A 22,863-nucleotide genomic window follows, 5' to 3' on the forward strand; every position below is an offset into this window, starting at 1 on the left:
GAACATTTGTTCTAAGCTTTAAAATGGGATCCCTTCTAATGAAAAGAGTGAAGTAGTAAATCTGGAAAAACAGATTGTGGGAGAAGGAAGAATTAGAGTTCTGCAGAAAGAATTGCAGATCTGGGTGCAAGCGCAGGGCCTTGATCTCACTGCAATTACAGAGACATGGTGGGATAACGTATGGCTGGCTGCGAACTTTCTAGGAAGGACAGAGCAGCAAGGACAGGTGGTAGAGTTGCTGTTTATGTAAGGGAGTAACTGGAATGTATTGAGCTCTCCCCAGGGGTGGATGAAGAACGAGTCAAGAGCTTATGGGTAAAGATTAAGGAGCAGGCCAACATGGGGGATGCTTGTGGTTGTTTACTACAGGCCACCTGATCAGGAAGAGGAAGTCGATGAGGCCTTCTTCAGGCAATTGAAGATGGCCTGTATAATCACAGGCCCTGATTCTCGTGGGGGACTTCAACCACCCTGATAATCTGCTGGAAACACAACTAGGTGCATGCACAAGTCCAACAGGTTCCTGCAGAACATTGATGATAACTTTTTGATGCAGGCAGTAAAAGAGCCAACGAGGCAAGGTGTGCTGCCAAATCTTGCACTGACAAAAAAGGACTGGTTGGATGTGAAGGCTGTGCGCAGCCTTGGCTGCAGGGACCACGAGATAGTAGAGTTTAGGATTCTGCATGGAGGAAGAAGGGCAATAAGTAGGATTGTAGCCCTGGCCGAACTTTGGCCTCTTCAAGGACCTACTTGGAGGAATCCCATGGATTAGGGCTGTAGGAGGTAGCGAGTTCCAAGAGAGCTGGCTAATAGTCAAGTGTCACTTCTTCCAAGCTCAAGAGAGGTGCATCCCTATAAGTAAGAAAGGAAGCAAAGGGGGCAGGAGGTCTGCATGGATGAGGAAGGAGCTTCTGGCAAACCTCAGACAGTAGAAGGAAGTTTATGGGATGTGGAAAAAGGGACAGGCCACATGGCAGGAATATAGGAATGTTGTCAGAACATGCAGGGATGCAGTAAGGAAGACTAAAGTCCGGTTGGAATTAAATCTGGTGAAGGAGGTCAAGGACAACAAGAAGGACTTCTTCAGGTATATCAGTAGGAAAAGGCTGACTAGGGAAAATGTGGGCCTGCTGCTGCATGAGGTGGATACCCTGCTGATAAAGGACACCTAGAAGGTGGAGTTACTGAATGCTGCCTTTGCTTCAGTCTTCCCTGCCAAGGCCAGCCTTCAAGTTTCCCAGACCCTGGAGGCAAGAGAAGAAGTCTGGAGAAAGGAAGATTTTTTTTTTTTCCCTTGGTCAAGAAGGATCAGGTTAGAGATCACTTAAGTAAGCTTGACACCCACAAATCTGTGGACCCTGATGAGATGCACCCTCAAGTTTATGGAGGGCGTAACCTTGAGGTTGTGGAGGACAGGAGAGGTGCTTGAGGACTGGAGTAAAGCCAGCATCACTTTCAGTCTTCCAAAAGGGTGAGGAGGACAACCCAGGAAACTACAGGCCAGTCACCCTCACCTCCATCCCTGGAAGGGTGATGGAAGAGCTCATCCTGGAGGTCATCTCAAAGCATGTGGAGGAAAAGCAGGTTATCGGTAGTAGTCAGCATGGATTCACCAAGGGGACCAACCTGACAGCCTTCTGTGACGGAAACACTGGCTGGGTAGACAAGGGAGAGCAGCTGATGTTGTCTACCTCGGCAAGGCTTTCAGTATTGTCTCTCATAACATCCCCTTATGTAAGCTTAGGAAGCGTGGACTGGATGAGGGGACAGCGAAGTGGATTGAGAACTGGCTGAAGGGCAGAGCTCAGAGGGTTGTGGTCAGCAGCACAAGGTCTAGCTGGAAGCCTGTAGCTAGCAACATTCCCCAGGGGTCAGTACTGACTCCAGTCTTGTTCAGCTTGGTCATCGGTGACCTGGATGGAGGGACAGAGTGTGCCCTCAGCATGTCTGCTGGTGATACAGAGCTGGGAGGAGTGGCTGACACACCAGCAGGCTGCTCTGCCGTTCAGTGACACCTGGCCAGGCTGGAGAGCTGGGTGGAGAGGAACCTGATGAAGTTCAACCAAGGCAAGTGCAAGGTCCTGCACCTGGGGAGGAATAACCCCATGCACCAGCACAGGCTGGGGGTGACCTGCTGGAAGGCAGCTCTGCAGAGCAGGACGTGGGAGTTCTGGGGGACAGCAAGCTGCCCACGAGCCAGCTGTGTGTCCTGGTGGCCAAGAAGGCCCATGGGACCCTGGGGGGCGTTGGGAGCAGCGTGGCCAGCAGGTCAGGGGAGGTTTTGAGGGAGGTTATCGTCCCCCTCTGCTCTGCCCTGGTGAGGCCACACCTGGAGTGCTGTGTCCAGTCCTGGGCTCCCCAGTTCAAGAGAGACAGGGAACTGCTGGAGAGGGCCCAGCAGAGGGATATGAAGGTGATGAGGGGACTGGAGCATCTCCTGTACGAGGGAAGGCTGAGAGAGCCGGGGCTGTGTATCCTGGAGAAGACTGGGAGGGGATCTGGTCAATGTCTACAGATACCTTAAGGGCGAGTGTCCAGAGGACGAGGCCAGGGTCTTTTCAGTAGCGCCCAGTGACAGGACAAGGGGCAACGGGCACAAACGGCAACACAGGAATTTCCACCTGAATATGAGGAAGAACTTTACCTTGATGGTGGCAGAGCCCTGGAACAGGCTGCCCAGAGAGGCTGTGGAGTCTCCTTCTCTGGAGACATTCAAAACCTGCCTGGATGTGACTGTGCAACCTGCTCTGTGTGAAGCTGCTTTAGCAGGTGGCTGGAGTAGATGACCTCCAGAGGTGCCTTCCAACCCCGACGATGCTGTGATGATTCTCTGAGTAGTTTTAGCAATGGTCATGAATGTAAAAATGTAGGCTGGTACCTCACCATTTATGTAAGGTAGCTTTACTATTGGAACTAAATTCCTGATACGAATTATTGCAGTAGAGTGCAATTTTATATGTCTTGTTGCAGAAGCTACTTGTAAATGAAATTTGTGTGCAGGTTATATACAAGATGCAGAAAAATTAAGATGGGGAAACTAATAACTATGATTTTGGTCTGCATTTTTAGAGTTGTTCAATTAAACCGTAACCTTTTAGCCTCCTCAGTGAAATGAAATGGAGGCACAGAGGATGATGTCTGCTTATTCATCTAACTGTCCCCTCCCGCTTTTTCTGTATCTGTTTTCTTTAGGATATTGGACTGGGTAGCATTGAACGATGCAAAGGGTTCACTGCACATCTCATGCAGATTCTGGTCAGACAGAGACGATCTCTTACCACATTGACAGAACAGTGGATCTTACTGAGGTATTTTGCATTTTCCAGCGCTGAAATGTTGGCAAGGAGTTTGACAGTAAGCAATTCAGTTCAAGAAATACGGAAAATAAGCTGGAAGAAAATAGAATTCTTCCGTACTTTCCCATTTCTCTCCTCCATTCAATTAAGTCTAGATAGAAAAGATTTTAAAAAATGGGGGGTGGGGGTGGCAAAAAGAGATAGTGTTAGATATTGGTTATCCTGTCATGGCTGCCAATATTTTGGAATCCAAATAATTTGGGAAAAGAAGTTAGGCATAAATGAAGACTATGAAATAATTACTGTAGTTAATTAGACAGTTGAAGTTGAACTTCAACTGAACTTTAACAAGTTAAACCATTAAACCTACAGATTGTGAAATCTCTCTCATTTGGTATTGGCCTATGTTAATTTTGCCTCTGTTCAAGTTGTTAATTTGATCTGGAGCAAAGAAATTATCTGGATGGCACTTTAAGCCAAAATGAAAAAAACCTCAACAGCTTAAAAAGAAAAATTCTAGAAAGGTGGAAGACACTTGATCTTGTGTCAAAACTGCAAAGGAAAAGCGTATAGGAAATTCTTACTTGATGTGATTTTTCACTCCATTGCGTGACTCATCGGTTTCATTGCAAACTCCACTGTTGTTCTGCATATTTATGCTCATCACTAATGTAATCCATAAAACTTCTTGACGTTACGTCAGGAGCTATTTCCTTTGTATGGGGAAGGGAATCTAGGCTGGAGATTACTGGTGCAAAGTTTCTGTTCACCCTAGGAAACTTGGAAAAACAAACAAAAAAACAACAGAACAAACAAAAGCCCAATCCTCAACTTAGCAGTTGCAGGAGGAGTAAAACTTCTGAGACACTTATCTGCATTGCTGACTCGCATTGCAAATCAGATTAATCATTTGTTGTGAGCTGACTGGTCCATAGCACTTTAGAGAATGAAGGTGTGTTAGAAGCTAATTTGCTTTTATAATGGAGGAATATTAACAATATTTGAGTATCAGACTCGGAGTTTAAGGATTGTTTGAAAAGATGGTGTAGGTCTGAGAAATCTCACAAAATCCTATTTTCATAAAGACAACTCAATCATACGCAATGGAGAGAAAAATCTACTAATTAACAAAACCTCTTTAAAAAAAATACTATTGTTTTAGTTTTTCCAGAAAAAGCTTGACTTACACTGAGTCCGTATGTTCTAGATCTTATGAATTTAGTCTGAAGGTTGAGCTTTTAAAAGGAAAGTATAACATAAAATTCAGCGATTGTAACTTTTCCTTTTTTCTTAAACAGGAACCTCCTGAGTTGTATAGAAGAGATAGAGTCTAGGTTGACTGCTGACAGAAAATACACCATAGCATTTCCTCCTCAAGACAGTATTCAACACTGGACTGACAAACTGCAGCAACTTTCCATGCAGTGCGTGATGGTTCTTGAGGAGCTGTCTTGGTTTATGCAATGCTGCCCAAAAGAAGAGTCAACAAAGTGCGGTGACAATGAAAGGACAGATGCCAAAGCAAACATTTTTCAGAGTTCAGGACCTGAAGTAGGAAATGTTTTTACAGGAATACCTGACCTAATTCCCTTAGAGCTAAAACACTTGTCTCCAGTAACAGCTGAGCAATTGCCTCCTGGATGCAGGATGCGAAATAAGGATCGGTTATGGCTGCAGGTAGCTACACAGTTGAGTGCAATGCTGGCAAACGTGAAAGCGATGAAAGTGGAAGTGGACAAAATAAGACAAGTTTCACATGAGACCTCGTTTTATTCCTGGTGAGTTCTACATGTGCATGAAACGGAATCTCTGTATCTGCCTATGCCTGTCTTTAAAAGTGCATTCAGATGCTCTTGAAGCTTGTTTCCATTCTTTTTTCTCATGAAATGCAGTGCCTAGCTTTTTAAACAAATGTATGTGTCTTCTCCCACTCCCCTGACAAGTCAGAAAAACATTGGTCCATCAGCTTCTCAGTTTGTCTTCGATTCCCTGGGTTTTCATCCCCATAGTTCCTTAGTTAATGAGGTGAATTTCAAATGACAACTTAATGCAGAAAATTTTATATTAAAATAAATCTGTAGCCTATTTAATAATAATAATCCTCTGATTTTCTCTCCACTTCAATGTATGTGGCACATCTGCTTGTTTTTAAACTTCAGCTGCTTCCCCCTTACCTGTGCCCCGAGAAAAGGTTTAATCTTAAATTGAACTGTTTGTTCTTCTTTGAGAATTATGGTATTTCTTTTTGTAGGAGAGATTTTGAAGTTTGCACATCGGCTATGAGTTGTTTGCTGGAAGTGTCGGCTCAGTTACAAGGCATAGAGTCCCTGTTTCTTCCAAATGGGGAAGACAGGCAAGCTGCAAATCAGATGGCCCTAATCAAGAGCCTAAAATATATACAAGAAGTAGTTAATAAAACATCTGCAGACTTCACAGCCTGGAGAACACAGCTTCTTGCTTCTATGTCAGACTGCAATGGTAAGGACAATTCCTTTCTGCCTGTTTTGTAATTTAGATGAAGATACAGGAATTCATTAGTTTGGTTACTGCAGAAGATGGCTCCATGTTCATTCGGATATCCAGAAACACTTGATGAAATTCAAACTTGCAAACTTCCGTGCAGACTTAATTTGTGTAGTAATATTTTTTCCCACTTAGCCAATGTTGAGGACAGATCTTATGCCATAGGTGTAGGTCAGGATTAGGAAGATTTTAGAACTATGTAGTAAAAATTGCATAGTGTTTATCATTAGGCAACATAGTAACCTGTAATTTCATGTGTTTCTGTGTAAAACTGCCTGTGCTGTGGCTCAAAAGGAAATCAACGGTCAGATGCAAAGTTTGTGGAGCACTTCTCAGCAAAAGTGGAAACTGTTATCCATGTTGTTCTGTATGCCATCCAGTGTTTGGTAGAGAGAAAACAGGAAGATGGAAAAGAGGAAGAAAAACCTGCAGAGGAGAATGGTAAGTTTGTTAATTTACTTCAGAGGGAGGAGGAGAGTTTAAACTATGCAAACGTAAAAGTTCTTTAAACGGTGTGTCCAGCAGAGGTACCAATACACAAGGAAATTGCCGTTTTAATAGAAGTCTCCTTAAGCAGATAGGATGGAAATTTCTAGGTTGTTTGCTATAGGATTTTTAGAATATCTGACTTGATTTCTCTGTTTTTTTATGTATTTCAAACAAAGAGGATGCAGCCTCATTTGACTTGATTGAAGTGGGACATATAACTAAGTTTTTGGATGAAGATCTCTCTGCTGATTTGGATTCTTTGCATGTGCAAAAAGCAATTTTAGCAGTTTCAGAACTCGTGGAGAATCTGAAATCTTACGGGGAAGATTACACTTCCGATAAACATCAGGTAAAATGTTTCTCTCGAGTTTTTGGCTTGGGGGTCTCAAAAGATTTGGAATTATGACCTTTGGTGGCTAAACATGCGTTGCTTCTTATTGTCCAGTGCCTTAGAACTAGAAGCATATGAGAAATTAAGGCCAGATATAGATACTCTTCTGTAATGCAAAAAAGCCAGGTGTTACTTTAGTAAGATGGAAAAGTTTTAGGTTTTGTGAAAATGTAGAAAAAGTTCTGGAACCTTTAGAAATTGTATTTAAACCCACCTACTGATATTTCTGGTTTGAGCATCCATTGTCAGTCTTCGTGAGGTGCATCTCAGGATGTACGTAATCATGTTTGACAGCAGTTCTTTGGCTTTAACTGCAGTTCTTCAACCAGTCCTGCTATTTGCTGGCGCGTCTAAATCCCATGCTCTGCAAGTATTCAGACCTCATCCTGTTCTACCTCACTGTTTCACTGGCATCTCACAGGACTACTGGAAAATTGCTTTCTGTTCTAACTGGCATTTTTACAGAGCTTGCCCAAAAGGTAAGTTGTTAGAGATAACAGTGGATATATGGTAAGCATATATTTAATGTATACAAAAGTCTTAAGTAGAAACTAAGCTGAAAGGTGTACTTACTACTACAGAAAGTTTTCTGTTTGCCTTGATAGGGGTTTTGTCTGCCAAAAGAATTACTTGAAGATGAAGCTGGGGAGGGAGCAACCCAGTTTCATGATTATGAGGATGGCGGTATTGGAGATGGGGAAGGCAAGAAGGATGTGAGCGACAAAATAGAAAGTGAAGATCAGGCAAGTGTTTGGGGTTGTTCTTGTTTAATTCAAGCAAAACTAGAAAAGTCCTTGAAATCCATGTTGTGGGTGTTTCAGGTAGAAGAAACATGAGGTTACCTTCAGTCCCATATTTAGGTTGGCTTATATCTTTGCATGTAAGCTTATAAATATTGTTGTAGTACTTTAAGTAAGCTTTAACATGTAGTAATTTTTGGCTTTGCTAATAATTCAGATAGAAGACAGTTTTCAAAAGGGTGAAGAGAAGAAGAAAGAGGATCAAGATTCTAAACCAGACATTGAAGGAGAAGACAATGCAATTGAAATGTCAGAAGACTTTGAAGGAAAAATGCATGATGGGGAACAGGAGAAAAAAGGTTTCATTCTTCTATGGCAAAATAAGAAATATTATAGATCAATGCAGTAATGGTTCATACTTATATAATGAAGCCTAAACTGAAAATTCAGCATTCAACAACAGAGTAGTGCCATTTGTATACGAATACTAAGTAGTATTAATATGAATGCTAAGAAGTGTACAAAGAAAAAGACTATCTTCTTTCACTGTAATGGTTTTGGAATGAAGGGAGCCAGTAGTTTCTTCCTGTTGTGAGTTGACCTATAGGTGCATTTTAAAATTAGTCACTTTGTGGAGCTGTTGACAATCAACAGAATACTTGAGAATATGGGTATAATGTGACTAATGGAATTATTGCTAACTTATAAGCAATGAAAATAATTTAACTTTACTTTTTTAAAGTGGAAAAAGTAGTAACATTTGGTAGACTTATTCAAGTTGCTACTCACTTAGAGGGTAGCAGTTCTTCACTTGAAAGGGTTAACGGCTCAAACATGTGAAGCTAATGTGGCTTATAAATTATGGTAGTGTTAATCTACTTTCAAATCTCTGACAAAATGCCAGGAATAATTTCATTGCACAAGAACGGAAATTCTGAAACTAATAGATAAAGCAGAATGGACCTTCCCACTCCCAGTAATACCAAAATGTTTTGGAAGTGGGAGATGGAGAGGGTAACAAACAGAGAGTTTAACTTATCCAAGTTTTGCACCTGGGACACGTTAGCCTGAGGGAGAGAATTCTCTGTGTGTCAGTATGTCCAAGAGAATACTCTGAACCACATAATTGGGTTCAGAGCAGGTAACACACTGCTTTTCTGGGTTTTAGTGTTTGTCTTTTTTCCATATCTTTTAATTAACTGTATAAAGCGATGAAGTTAAGGTGCTGAATACGACTGCTTGTATGTTTCTGAAGTTAACAAAGAAGTCATCTTTCTCTCTTCTGTACTGAAACACATTCTGAACCGTACACAGAAAATGATGAAAATTCAGAGGAAGAGGAAGAGCTGGATAAGCAGATGGGAAATCTTGGTAATGCTGAAGCTGATGATAAACTGGATGAGAGGCTCTGGGGGGATGAAGATGAAGATGATGATGATGATGATGCCAGTAGTAAAACAGAAGAAACTGGACCAGGAATGGACGAGGTAAAGAGAAAAGGCGTAGGAAGAAAAAATCAAAGAAATTAAGCTCTGCTAACTTGATGTGCCCTAGACTGTGCATTTCCTTGCATATCTCTTGGTCTTGGAAAGGGGTAATTTGAGTATATCAGAAGTTTTATTTAGTGTTGCCTTTTTTCTTTAGGAGATGATGTCTTGTCATTGACACTTTGAGACAGGTAGCTTAATTGAGTTTCTTTTGGATTTGTTGTTTAATAGGAGGATTCAGAGCTTGTTGCAAAAGATGACAATTTTGACACAGAAAACAAGGATAATAAAAAACAGCCTCCCAAGGATGAGGAAAAAGAGTATCAAGATGATGAAAGTGGAAACAAAGAGAAAATCCATGAACAAATTGATGAGGTAAGACTACACGTTAACTTGCTGTTAAACCATACTCTGTCGCTAATACAGTGTTTCTGAGACTGTGAAGTGCGTTGAAAAAAGTTAGTTCATTTCATAGCTAAAAGTAAACCATATTGTATCCATTATATTATATGTATATTTTCTGATCCATAATTCAGAAAGAATTTTTGTTTGCACTAACCTGAACTTGTAGTGGCTGCCAAAACAGGCTTTACGCTGAACTGATGTTTTGATGGACAAAGCTTAAAAATTCTTACTCTGTAGTTTTTAGCAACAGGAACACCTTAAGTCATTGTGACTCATCTCAAAAATCTGTGTACAGTATGCTTGAAGATTCTGCATAGTATGCAAGAGTGCATTTGCCATCTGCAGGAGTGCAGATTCTGTTCAGAGATCTTTCAGGTAGGAAAATTAGATTCTGAACACAACCTGCTGGTTTTAACTATCACCGATTTATGTAATTGCATTTGCCAAAATTAATCTTCTGCTCTTCATAGGTGAGGATGTGTACCATTGGAAATTTGTTTTTAACTGATCAGAATGTAATACTGTATCAATACTGTATACAGTATTTCTGCATCCAGGGAATTCAGTAGTGTTTTTTTAATCTTTGCATTCCCTCCTACTTACTGCGTACCTATTATTTCCCACCCCCCCACCCCCTCGTCATTCTTTTGCTGACAGCGTGAGTATGATGAGAATGAAGTAGATCCTTATCATGGCCGGCAAGAGAAAGAGCCTGAAGTTGAACCTTTGGACCTTCCTGATAATTTGAACCTGGAGAATGATGCAAAGAGTGATGAGGAGGAAGAGGATGAAGGTACAACTGAAAATCTCTACAGATTCCTAGATGAAAGCCAAATGGAAATGCAGGGGGGTGAACGGTCAGATAACGAGCTCTTTTCCTCTGTAGAAAAAGCAGAGGTGGTAGTAGGATTCTGTATTAGAAGCAGCTGCATATTCACTTCTGTGTACTAAAATATCAACACACCAAATGCGGGTCAGATAAGAACTCAACATTACAACATTTTCCTTTACCTCCCTTTTATACACACTGCAGAACAGGCTTTCTCATGTTATTCCAGTAATACACCCTAAATTATGCTAGAAATTCCTTATTTAATTGTCTGGTTGCTTGTGTGGGTTGGTTTTGTTTTTCTATGATTCTCGGAAGCATACATACTCAAAGTCAGCTGACCCTCAAGAATATTCGGTTAAAGGAAGTTAACAGGAATTCATCCTTCTGTATTGTTAGTTACAAACCAATTATGATATAAAGGAATTATCTGCTATAGAAAATCATAGGTTCTGTGTACAGAAATCTCAGGTTTTGGTTTTTGTGGGGTTTTTTTGATTGGCTGGGCAGTTTTATGCAGATGTACTTCACTGAAAATTTAGTATACCTTTCTGATTTTTTTTAATCCAGATGAAGAGAATGCTTTTGAAATAGATGAGAAACCTGTTGATTTAAATGAGGCAGAGAAGACAGAAGAACAGAATGAAGAGGATGCTGGTGAATCAGAAAGAGATGATCAAGATGCAGAGCCAGCTGAAGAAAGCATTTCTGAAGATAAAGCAGAGAAGGAAGATGAAGGGAACAAAGATGTTAACGATCAAGAAGATGCAGGGAACACTGAGGATGCAGCGGAAGCAGAAGAGGAAGAGTCACAACCACCTGATGAGGAAAAAAATGAATCATCTGAAGATAAAGGAATCCCTGCTGCTGACCAAGGCCTTCAACCTCAGGTAGAGAGTTAATAAATAGAAGCCTGACTACATTTGCGGGAAGGCATGTGTGTGTTTTATTTTTTGTACCTTATACATGACTTAAGAAGTGGATGTGTTCTGATACTCTGAAACAGATTTGACATTGGTAAGTGTAATGTTAGTGAGAACCTTTGTCAAGATAACAGAGATGTGCTTACTACTAAACTGGTGTATTTCTGTCATCTTTATTCCTGTTACCTCCTTGGCCTTCTGTTAGAATGGACTGTTTCAACTGGAAGGGACCTACAGCAATCATCTGGCCCGAGTGCCCGACCAGTTCAGGGCTGACCAAAAGTTAAAGCTTGTTGTTAAGGGCATTATCCAAATGCCTTTTAAACACTGACAGGATTGGGGCATCAACCACCTCTATAGGAAGCCTTTTCTTGACCTCTTGATCACCGTCACAGTAAAGAAATGCTTCCTAATGTCAGTCTAAATCTCCCCTGGTGCAGCTTTGAACCATTCCCACACGTCTTATCGCTGGACACCAGTGAGAAGAGCTCAGCACCTCCCTTTCCCCAAGAAATGAGAGAATGAGGTCGCCCCTCAGCCTCCCTTTCCCCAAGCTAGACAAGCCCACAGTCCTTAGCCGCTCCCTGTAGGACGTTCCTTCCAGCCCTTGCGCCAGCTGTGTTGCCCTCCTCTGGATGCATTCAAGGACCTTCACAGCTTCTCAAATTGTGGGGCCCAGGACGGCACGCAGTGTTCAGGGTGAGGCTGCACCAAGGCTGGATACAGCAGGATAATCACCTCTCCTGACCGGCTGGTTACAGCGTGTCTGACGCACCCCAGGGTGCCGTTTGCCCTCTTGGCTGCCGGGGCACCCTGCTGGCTCACATGGAGCCCGCTGTCAGCCCGCACCCCCACCCCTTCCCTCGGGGCTTGTGTCCAGCCACTTCTCTCACAATGTGTACTTGTGTCCAGCATTCCTCCGTCCTAGGTGCAGCACCTGGCACGTTGACTGGTTAAATTTCATCCCATTAATCATAGCCCGGCGCTCCAATCTATCTAGACCCTTCTGCAAGGCCTCTTGCTCCTCAAGAGAGTCACCGGCACCTCCCAGTTTGGTATCATCAGCAAACTTGCTAACGGTGCATTCAGCTCCTGCATGCAGATCACTGATAAATATATGGAACGGCACTGGCCCTAGAACTGAACCCTGAGGAACACCGCTGGTGGCCGGTCACCAGCCAGATGTAGCCCCATTCACTACAACCCTCTGAGCCCTGCCCTTCAGCCGGGTCTTCACCCAGCACACCATGAACCCGCTCATCCTGCAGCTGGACAACTTCAGAAGGATGCTGTGAGTGACAGTACCAAAAGCCCTACTTAAAACCCAGAAAAACTACGTCTGCTGCCTTCCCTTCATCCACTGGGCAGGTGACCTTATCACAGAAGGACATCATATTAGTTCAACAGGACTTTCCCTTTGTGAACCCATGTTGACTGTGCCTGTTGATTCCATTATTGTTTAAATGCCTTTCAATAGTACCCACTTTCCAATGTTGTTTAGAATGTTAAAATAAACTGATGTTATTTCAGGAAGAAGAGGGTAAGGATAACTCAGAGATGGATGAACAGATCCCTGAGCCTGAGGAAAGAATGGAGCGTGAAACACAAGGGCAGACTGGGCAAGAAAACCTGCAGAGTGACAGTGCTGTTGAGCTGGCTGGAGAGGCTTCAGAGAGAGACCAGTCTAAAGAGGTAAATTACGTAGGAGTATCCGAGTTAAAAATGCTGAATTTTGAATGTTTTCAAGTTACAATCAAGGAACTGCTGCCATACTTTTAAAAACTGTGTACAAGATTCAATTTTTAGAACGCCAATTATAAATTCACTGGAAAAATTGAAGACAGTGTAAGATACCTTCATAGCAGTGAAAACAGTGTGTGTGGTAAGTTTAGACTGACAGTTGAGCTGCAGAACTGTCTTGTCTGCTCTCCACAAGAATAGTACTTGCAGTTGTGAGCCATTTGTCATTCGCAGCAGAAAGTAGCACAGCACTGCATGCACTTCAACTTCTGAACTTTGTCTACAACAGCTGCTATTTTCAGTTACAGTTGTGATTCGTGATTTTTGATAATTATTTTTTCCCCCCGCCTCAGGAAAATGGAAGTGGAGCTTCAAGTGCAAATCAGTCAGAAGGACATGAATCCACACGCATGGCCCGGATGGCTTCTCAGAAGCAAAGCAGAAAAAATACCCAGGTTCATCTCTTCTTTTTAATTTTTATTTTTCTTATTTTAATGTCTTAATATTAACCAACAAATAGGCAGGACTCAATTTCTCCTTGTCGGAACTCTTGTTCTAATCAGTGTTTGGTTGCAGCTCACTTGAAGTTCATGGTGTTAATTTGGGGGGTTTTTCCAGAGTTTCAAGAGGAAACCTGGTCAGGCAGACAATGAACGCTCAATGGGAGACCACAATGAACACATCCACAAGCGATTGAGAACCATAGAATCCAGCAGTGAAGCAAAGCAGAATACAACTCAGCCTAAACAAAACATGGAGGAGGCTGATGCATTCGAACATATCAAACAAGGCTCTGAATACTATGATGCACAGACATATGGTACGTTGGTATTTCTGGCTGTAAAGAGTTGTCATTGCAGAATCAAATCCTGAGGTGCTCCTATTTTCTGTAGTTTTTCAGAGTATGTTTTTTAAACGTATGTTTAAAGTCCTTGCTTTGGTTTAAGATATAGCACCATTTCACTACAGTAAGTGCTACTTGTTGGCAATCAGGTTCAAACTAACGATAACATTTTTGAAAATACTGAATTCACTCACAAAAATGGATTTCAGTTTAAGAAACTAAATTTGTCTTCTCCAAGTCTTGTTTAAATTATTTTGAAGCCCAAACTGCTACCACATGTTCCAAATATTTAGGAAAACGCAACAGGTTCTTTATTCTGTATAAACAAATGGATGTTTCTTTAAAAACATTACTTTAAATAATTTGGTTTCTCTTGAAGTAACTATTTTATTCATCAAGTTTTCAGAGCAGTAGCTCATTGACACAACATGGCACAGCTCAGTGAAAGATAAAACTGAGGTTTGAGACAATAGCTCCAATCTCTTCTGAAGTTCACTAAAACTGACAGGCAGTGGCCTCAGAATACAACTTTGCTATTCCTTCCTCGTTCCCCTTAACAAGTATTGTTGCATTTGTACAGATGTAGCTAGCAAGGAGCAAGAGAAACCTATTATGCCTCTTGAAGAAAAGGAAGAGGGAGATTCTGAAGACACAGAAATGGAAACAGAAATGCAGAACAGCGAGGATCTCAAAGCAGTAGACACAGAGGAGCTGAAGCCAGAAAAAAAGTCTACTGCCACTAAAACTGGTATATTAGCTTAAAAAAACATTCTAAACGTATGCTGATATGCATCTTTAAATGTATATGTAGGTATTTCTATTTACATTTAATGGATGAGTATACGTTTTACAGGACTAAAACATCAGTTCTCAATTGAATTTTTTGCAGCAGTATTCTTACTCCTGCCTAGTAACCAGCATTATTAGCCTTTGCTAAGTTGGTTGAGTGACAGAGGGGTTTGCTGCTTTCTTTCCAGTTAATGGTCTCTCGTCTTTATCTGCTTCTTTGAAGTGAAGAAGTAAAAAGCACACATTGTTAGACATATGCCAATTAATTAAGTGAATTGGCATCATAACAATGCATTCCAGTGTCACCAGCATCAGCACCACGTAACTTTTTTTATGCGTAGCTTCTGACAAAACGTCAAGGAGGTTGAGGAGCTGGTCTGAACAACATCCTGTGCGGTAGCACTGAAGTGTCACTCTCTGACTGCTTTCTTCCATAAGTGGGAATGAAACAAACCTGAGTTGCCATAACCGAATGTGGCTATCAGATGTGAATTGTTAGTAGATGAGAAGATGATAGGTCTGACTTGTCAGCCACACAGCCCACACAAACAACATAAGCTAGATATAAATAAGTATCTCCTGCCAGTTGCAACAGAAGTATTTAATTTTGATGAACCTAAGTAAATGACGCTAGCTTGGAATTCTGCGTGGTTTTCTTATCAAACAAAGCAAAAGCTGGCTGGAGAGGGGAGACCAAATTCACCTTCTTGCCTCCCACTCCTTTCAGGCTCAATCTCTTCATTTAAATCTCTTGCTAGACTCATTAGCGTGTACAGGCATTGATACAGGCATGCGTGTAGTCAGTCTGGTTTTCCACGTGATTCTCTATCAGTATGTTCTAAAACACTAGGATCTTTGAAACATTTCCTACAAGTAGAAACAATTATAAAATCTTTGGTCCATTCCTTTATTTGTAAATTGATTTCTGATTTATAGGAAACTGTTCCATTACAAAACTAGACAGGAAATATAAGAAAAGATTGCCATTTGTTTTAATGATGATTTTCTGAGTGTTTTGAAATTGCTTTATACCTCCTGTCACTCTGTCAGAGAGGCCATGAAGCTCAAAAATGCACTTCATGAATGGAATTTTCAGGTGTTAAAAGATCTGTTCACTAATATTTTGTTCATTTGGCAAAAAGGTTATAAGACAAGAAAACAATTTGCATAAGTAATTGGCATATATTCCAATGAGTTGCAGTGAGTTGCAAGGTGTGTTCATCCTATTCCTAGAACTGATTGTCTCAAAATTTGTGCACTTCTCTTAAAATGATGTCTGGGTTGCACTACAAAGCATGTTAGACACTTTGTTAAAGAGTTGAGATACAATATTGGTTCTTGCATTATGTGAAGTCCACAAAGCGTGTAATTAGTTCTGTGATTGTAGGAGCAAGTGAAGTGGAGCCAGAGATCCAAACTTTTGACTCTGAGGATGTCAACAAGTCTGCAACAGAAAAGCATCCAAAGGTGACTGAAGAGAAGCCAGAGAGAAGCAAGGACTCGACCATACATACAGCCCATCAGTTTTTGATGGATACTCCCCAGGTATGATGTCCAATGTGTCGTCTTATAATTACAGCAGTAGAAACAGACTGTTTTATTTGACCTGTGTTAATGAAACTCTGTAAATGCAAAAGTTTAAAATTACTTTAATTCACACAACTCAGTATCTTGCCGTTCTTTAATAGCAGAACGGAAAGTAGCACACAACAAACTGCTGTTTATGCAGCTGAATGATGACTTTAAAATGACAAGTTCTCTTCATCCTTATGTGAGAAGGTCCCATCCTCACTCTTTTAAAAAGAAGCTTTTGTTTTTGTTACTGTCAAGAGCCGTGTTGCTTAGACGAGTCTGCTGATCAAATGCTTGGACAGAGTGGAAAGCGAGGGGCAAGGGGGTGTGTGCCTGAAGATAAAGGGTTCAGAGCGATGAGAAAGCTGGGCATCAGTGACTTTAAAACATCGTTGTGTTCACCGCAAAGTATTCACCTCAGTTAATTCATCACAATATATTACTTCCTTAAAAAAGCTGACTGCAAGTGTAGAACTTCTGTGAGCCTTTTATGAATGTCTCCATTGAAAAAATATTATTGTAGCCTAGAAAATCCTAGAGCTTCATTTAACACTCAGTTTCCCACTATGAACTGTTAGTTGTGAAAAAGCACATTTTATCATAAAGAGCTATGGCATAGAAGCAGTTGATTCTGGATAACCAGTTGATAAAGTAGGAACATTTTCAGTGATTTAGAAGTGTTGACCTTTCATGCTTAAAATATTGTGTCCTGAGTACGTACTTGGAGGGCAATGTTTTACTATTCCTATGCAACACGGAAGGGACTGTGTGCCAGCTATACCTGGTACTTCCACGTTAATGCTAAATGCTGTAGCTCGTTGGAAGAGGGCTGCTGAATGCAAGAGTGTTCTCCTGTTGCCAGAATAAGTTAAGTGCCTCTTTGGTTGTGGTGGGTGGGTGGTGGGTTTTTTGTGGGTTTGTTTGTTTGGTTTTTTTCAATTGACATGCAAAACCTGAAACGGGAGGGGGAGATCTTGCAGAAGGGGGGAACGTTGCTTTGTGGAGAAGCGCAAGTCTCTCTTTCAGCAAAATGGAGAGGGAAGAAGCCCCCTCCTTGTACATTCTTCCTGCCCTCCTTAAACCTGCAGTAGGTAAAGAGAGGGACTGCTGCTACTTCTTGAGGAATGAGAAGTTATTGGTACTGTTGAGTTCGCATTCGTAGGTGTATTTTCCCTAATCCATAAACCTGCACACTGTGCAGACCATGTACTGCTGTTTAGCTAAACTATGGTTTTACAAGTCAGGAAGAGAAGTTGTCCCTGAAAGCACAACAGAAGTAAAAGAAATGTATTAATAGATGCTTCTAGCTTTGTTTCTGTGTTGATTGTGTCACAGGTGCAGGTATTTGTGGGGAGGTATTTATCCTTTTTGTACACAGAAGGTATTAAAAAAAAATGGAGATTTAGAATCTTCATTTAAGTTTTTTTTCAGATACTTTTGTGTCTAAAAGAGTAAGAACAATGCATTTTACCTTTTTTATAGTTTGGGGATCACCAGATGTGTTAACTTACTTTTCTGTCTCATAAATCTCATAACTACACTTCTAGCATGTTGTTAGAGATCCTGAAGAGCTAAGAAAGGAACTTGAAAGGCAACTGGAAGCTTGGCAGACACAGCAGTCTGGAACTCCAGATGAGGTTTGTGACCTTGTTTTAATATAAAATTGTCAAAGAATGCTTCATTGCATTATTTTGTCTTGGTTTATGCCGAAGCATTTAGGAAGCCAAGCAGGCTGGAATCTAAATATTCAAAATCACATTATTTAGATACTACTTTTGTTGTTAATGTCTAACTTGTTCTGAAAAAAAATTACATTATTCTTCAAGCAGGGTGATGTTTCAGTTCTTGTTTTGAGCATTCTGTGTGCTGTTTGCAGAAATATACTGTGTTGATAATGACTTAAAATTTGCATAGTTAGACACATTTTTCTCAGCCCTGCCAAGCTCCTTCCACTTTGAGTTGTCACCTCTGCAGTTAAATGCTGGACGCCGCTTTCACAAAATTACGATCAACAGAAGCATCTCCTTTGGTTGCAGTGGTGGAGTTTGAACTAACCAACAGAATATGGTACTTGCTCTGACTGCCCTAGTCATGAATTGTAAACCATGTTTGGAAGTAATTCCTGAATGAAATTGCCAGTATAGAGGCTTAACAATTTTGCTGAACTTTGCTGAAATTTGATTTTTGTTAGTCAAGAGAACCTAGCAGACTTTATGGTTTACTTTGCTGTAATACCAACTATCAGTTGGTGGCTGTTACAGGATTTTCCTGTATCAACAGCAACACCAAAGTTGCTTTGTGTACTGCTAGAGAAATACTCACTGCACATTGCAGCTGTGTAGCAGCAAGGAGCATGCTAAGTTGAATGCAAACTGTCATCTTTATAGAGTGCTTACAAAACATCCACAAAATTTCAGCTGATAGTTACCTGCTACCTCCCCCTTAGTACATGGGAGTTTGTTTTGGTTTTTCAGGCAGCACTTGCCAACTTCTTGTCTTTTCATAATTCATTTCTATTTATTTCTGTATGTATGATGTTTTAGGAGAAGGAAGCAGCACAGTTGTGGCAGAGGTATTTAGTACTGACAGCTCCTCTATCACAGCAGCTTTGTGAACAGCTACGGCTCATACTGGAACCCACTCAGGCAGCCAAATTGAAGTAAGTTGGGTCTTTCTGAAGCTTTTTGTTTCTCTAAACTCTTGGGTTTGGAGGGCTTTAACCTCTCTATGACTTTATGTTGTTCTTACTTTATAGCAATTATTCCTGTTGGTAAATGCATTTGTTTTACTTTTGTGTGGGAGCACTAGTCTATTTTATGAAATGCAAACATGATAGAGTCATAGGTACCAACACTGAGCGTATTGCCTCCTATTTTTTTTTCCTCTGTGCAACGGGTGACCAAACCAACTGAAGTGCTGTTGAGTCAAAGACAGTGTTAAATTTCAAGTGGCTTATGTTATTTTTAATGTTAAGTTGGTTGTTTTGTTTTCTTAAGAGATCTAGACTTGTTTCAAAATGGAGGAGTCTAAATTCAAGGTTTGCCTTCCATTTTAGGCATGTAGATTTAAAAACTTCTTTTAAAAAAACACTGAGTATCCATTTTGCATTAAAAATACAAGACTTTTTTTTGTATGTACCAAAAAATGAATATTAGAACTACTGAATTTTTTTTATAATATTCTACAAAATTTTGTGGTTTGGTGCCTGTGCTCAGATTTCCAGAATGAGGTATTTGCTGATAATCCCTGTCACTGTATTTTTCTTCTTCACTTTTAGAGGAGACTACAGAACAGGGAAGAGATTGAACATGCGTAAAGTGATTCCATATATTGCCAGTCAGTTCCGAAAAGATAAGATCTGGTTGCGAAGAACCAAGCCCAGTAAACGACAGTACCAGATTTGCTTGGCTATTGATGATTCCTCTAGTATGATAGACAATCACTCTAAACAGGTAAAATAAAACATTGGAAGAAGTATGAAGAAATTGCCTTTTTTTGATGAGTGTGTCAGCTGCTGACTTGTTTCATACAGAGCTGGTGGCTGTTGGAAAGCCACTGGAAAATTATTTTTTGCAGCCTACAAAAGCCCATAACTTGCTTACCTATGCAGTTCATTGGATGGTTAAATATTAGTTCATCATGGCTCACCTGTTGAGTTTTCATTTATTAAAAATGTGTGTTTCCTTCTAAATAGTTATTTCAGTGGTTACGTCATTAGCCTGCCTGAAGTGGTACCTCTAAATCAATCAGCTGAAGCCTTCAAGTAGAACTAGTGTGTCTTTATTGCAAGGGCTATCTTGCATAACTCTAACAGGGAAAAAAACAGGCACTCTTCATTATTTATTTTTTTTTACTAGACAATAAAAGTAATTTCAGTAACATTCATCATATTTAATACTGAGCTGTGAGTAAACTTGGAATATTCTATTTTTGATACAAGGCTTTTTTCTTTAATAGCTAGCATATGAATCCCTGGCAGTTATTGGAAACGCACTGACACTTCTAGAAGTGGGACAAATTGCTGTGTGTAGGTGAGTATATTAGAAGTCCTGACTTTTCCTCTAGACTTCAGAGTGTAAGTATCGGTTTCACACTGAAACATTTTTTTCTTTTCTAAAGCTTTGGAGAGACTGTTCAGCTGCTGCACCCATTCCATGAACAGTTCAGTGACCAGTCAGGGACACGGATATTGCGTCTTTGCAAATTTCAGCAGAAGAAGACAAAAATAGCCCAGGTACACAAGAATGCCTCTAGGGCAACAGGTTGGCAAATCTTTTCCAGACATGAGGAGCTTCATGCTTTCGTGATCGTTTTATAACGTTCACTGGTCATTTATATTTGAGAGTGTGATACCTGGGTAGATAACAAAGAGATAAAATGCTCACAATTTTGAAGTGATAGTATTTTCTCACTTCTAGTTCTGATGTATGCCACTTTTAAGCATCCATCTTTCTCTGTTTGTATTGGGTCTTTAGCAGTACTTTGGGTACAAGCTGTTGGGTACCCCTGTGCCAAATCCCATCAAAGTCTGTGGGAGTTTAGGAGGTTTCTGTGTTCCATGGATTTCACTGGAGGAGGAGGAGGAGGAAGAGCATCGTGTGTTTGTCAGGCTGTAAGTTTGTCAGACTGGACTGATACCTGAAGATAACTTTCCTGGACAGCTGCAGAGTCCTCTTCTTTTAGGAAGGTTCTTGCAGTCTTAACTTTCCAGACTTGAATAAGATCTTCCATTAATATAAAACAGAAAAGGAGGAGACCCAAATAGCTCAACGGTAGTCTTACAATTGTTGAAACTGGGAGGACTTGACAGTTGATGTCCTTCATTTTAATGGGGAATATGTAACTAGATACTTCTGTTGCAAGTTGAAGCCAAAGAATTTCAACCTAGAAATAGGATGTGTATTTTTAATGGTGCCATTAATCCATGAACAATTTACTGAGGTTTTGATGGCTTTGTTAGCACTGGAAGAATTTTAAATCCAGATTGAAGGCTTTTCTGGAGATTCTATAGTTCAAAAATACTTACTAGTTTGAAGCAGGAGTTAATACAGGAAAATGCCGAGGACTATCTGTGTAGGTGGTCAGACTAAACTATCTTGTATTTAAAATACAGAAGTGTGTTCTTTAAAAATGTTATCATTGTTTGTGATTTCATGATGAAATAACTTAAGCTTCTTGTTTCCTCTGTAGTTTCTAGAGTCATCAGCAAATATGTTTGCTGCAGCACAACAGGTGTCTCAAAATAGTAATCCTGGTGAGCTTTTTTTTTTTTCTGTTACTATGCTCATTGCTGCTCGCTACAGGCCCAAAGCAGTATCCTGACAGAAAGGCTCCTAGCTCTGAGAGAGACATCACTTGCATTTAGGGCTTTGGGGTTGGTTTTGTCAAAAGAAATCTTGAAATTACATCTAAAGACATCTTGAAATTTACATCAAAAGACGCCTATATCGTATCTGTCAGTAATTCACTGAAATTTTGTTTAAGGCTCTTTGAAAAGGCACACCTTGCTTGTTCCCCTTTATGTTATGTTTCCAGATTGTGTTTAAGTCCTGGACACTGCCTGCTTTAGGGCACTGTCCAGCTTCCCAGTGACCTTGACTCCCTAGGCACTTCTGCTCTTGCTTGAGAATTTGATTCTGTAGGTATCGAGAAGCACACCGTTCCAAGGAGGGTAAATGTTTGCCTCCTACCTGCCTTTCACTGTGGTGCAAGTTGAAGTCGTGGGCTGTTTGAATTGCCCAGAAAAGCTGGAAGGCTTGTTACCTCACGTCTGACCCACATTTGGCCTAAAAGGCTGCTTTGTGCTGTTGTCATGGTGGCACCCGTATTTGTAAATTTCTCGTAAAAGTACTCCCGTCTGGCATTTATAATCTATAGCTGCTTTGCCACAGGGTGGCCAGGCTGCCGGAATATTCTGAGGGAGAGCAGTATCCAGTCGTGTTGAACTGGGCTGGGATGCAGCAGCAATCGGCTCCCTAGAATCAAGGAGCTAGCGAGAGAACAGGCAGTAGGATCCATCACCCCTGCTTGTAAAAAGACCAAGCCCTGTCCCGGTTGCGGCCTGCCTGCAGAAAGGGAGCCAGTGCTCTCGTCACTCCCCAGCCATTAAGTTGCGGAGGGAATGGGACAGAGGGGCTCGCGTTTCCCGACTAATTACTGTGATTTCCCTTGTAAGTAAAAGATTATAGATACATAACTTAGAATGTTCCTTTGGAGGGATATATCTGTCTCCGACTCTGAGGGCAGCTTGCACCAAGTACCGTGTCTCCAGAAAGTGGCCGGTGCGGAGGAACGCGGCAGCTGCTCCGGGTGTTTCGGGAGCCTTACTTCGCAGTGGCTTTGCCTGGTCCCGAGGACTGAACGCCCCGGAGTGGTTGGACTGCCTTCACACTGTCTCTGGAGCTATCTTCTGCTTTAAGTTCCTCCAAAAGTCACCCACTGTGGGCAGTCCGGGGTTGCCAAGCCCAGTAAAGTGGGGACAACAGGGAGACACATTTCAAAAGCCTAGTCACAGTCTAGGGTGAAATGCTGACACAAGTGCACCCATAGGTGGATTCTTGATTTACGTTGCAGCAGCTGCTGCTCTGCTGTGGTAATGATCTGCTGGCTGGAGCCCTGTAATTCAGCCAATATTTAACTCCTAGGCGCTAACCTGGCATGAATGACGAGGCCATAACTAGTTTCATTGGTGTTTTCCATGCCTTTCGTCCTTGATTATGGGACTGATGGACTGGGGTGTTTTCCCCCAGTTATTCTCAGGGGTTTAACAAACCACTGAGAAACTTTTTCTTGGCCCTGGTAACTGCAACTTAAGTCACAGAATTCTATTTGA

The 22,863-nt window shown here is 41.1% G+C and overlaps 1 protein-coding gene across 1 annotated transcript in view; it reads left to right on the forward strand.

Annotated features, from left to right (window-relative positions):
- Nucleotides 1–22,863, forward strand: part of MDN1 (midasin AAA ATPase 1) — a 103,859-nt gene that overhangs the window by 78,895 nt on the left and 2,101 nt on the right. Inside the window, exons 78-100 of the mRNA XM_056342807.1 lie at nucleotides 3,196–3,311; nucleotides 4,598–5,077; nucleotides 5,551–5,777; nucleotides 6,117–6,263; nucleotides 6,488–6,660; nucleotides 7,020–7,181; nucleotides 7,308–7,449; nucleotides 7,664–7,801; nucleotides 8,757–8,929; nucleotides 9,161–9,304; nucleotides 9,992–10,127; nucleotides 10,734–11,053; nucleotides 12,617–12,778; nucleotides 13,180–13,281; nucleotides 13,445–13,646; nucleotides 14,251–14,418; nucleotides 15,847–16,004; nucleotides 17,579–17,668; nucleotides 18,575–18,690; nucleotides 19,309–19,483; nucleotides 19,989–20,062; nucleotides 20,151–20,265; nucleotides 21,222–21,285. Coding sequence (XP_056198782.1) covers nucleotides 3,196–3,311; nucleotides 4,598–5,077; nucleotides 5,551–5,777; nucleotides 6,117–6,263; nucleotides 6,488–6,660; nucleotides 7,020–7,181; nucleotides 7,308–7,449; nucleotides 7,664–7,801; nucleotides 8,757–8,929; nucleotides 9,161–9,304; nucleotides 9,992–10,127; nucleotides 10,734–11,053; nucleotides 12,617–12,778; nucleotides 13,180–13,281; nucleotides 13,445–13,646; nucleotides 14,251–14,418; nucleotides 15,847–16,004; nucleotides 17,579–17,668; nucleotides 18,575–18,690; nucleotides 19,309–19,483; nucleotides 19,989–20,062; nucleotides 20,151–20,265; nucleotides 21,222–21,285 — 3,784 coding nt within the window. The remainder of the gene's footprint in view (nucleotides 1–3,195; nucleotides 3,312–4,597; nucleotides 5,078–5,550; nucleotides 5,778–6,116; nucleotides 6,264–6,487; nucleotides 6,661–7,019; nucleotides 7,182–7,307; nucleotides 7,450–7,663; nucleotides 7,802–8,756; nucleotides 8,930–9,160; nucleotides 9,305–9,991; nucleotides 10,128–10,733; nucleotides 11,054–12,616; nucleotides 12,779–13,179; nucleotides 13,282–13,444; nucleotides 13,647–14,250; nucleotides 14,419–15,846; nucleotides 16,005–17,578; nucleotides 17,669–18,574; nucleotides 18,691–19,308; nucleotides 19,484–19,988; nucleotides 20,063–20,150; nucleotides 20,266–21,221; nucleotides 21,286–22,863) is intronic.

Source organism: Falco biarmicus, chromosome 6 (genome assembly GCF_023638135.1).
Source record: "Falco biarmicus isolate bFalBia1 chromosome 6, bFalBia1.pri, whole genome shotgun sequence".
NCBI classification, from domain to species: domain Eukaryota; kingdom Metazoa; phylum Chordata; class Aves; order Falconiformes; family Falconidae; genus Falco; species Falco biarmicus.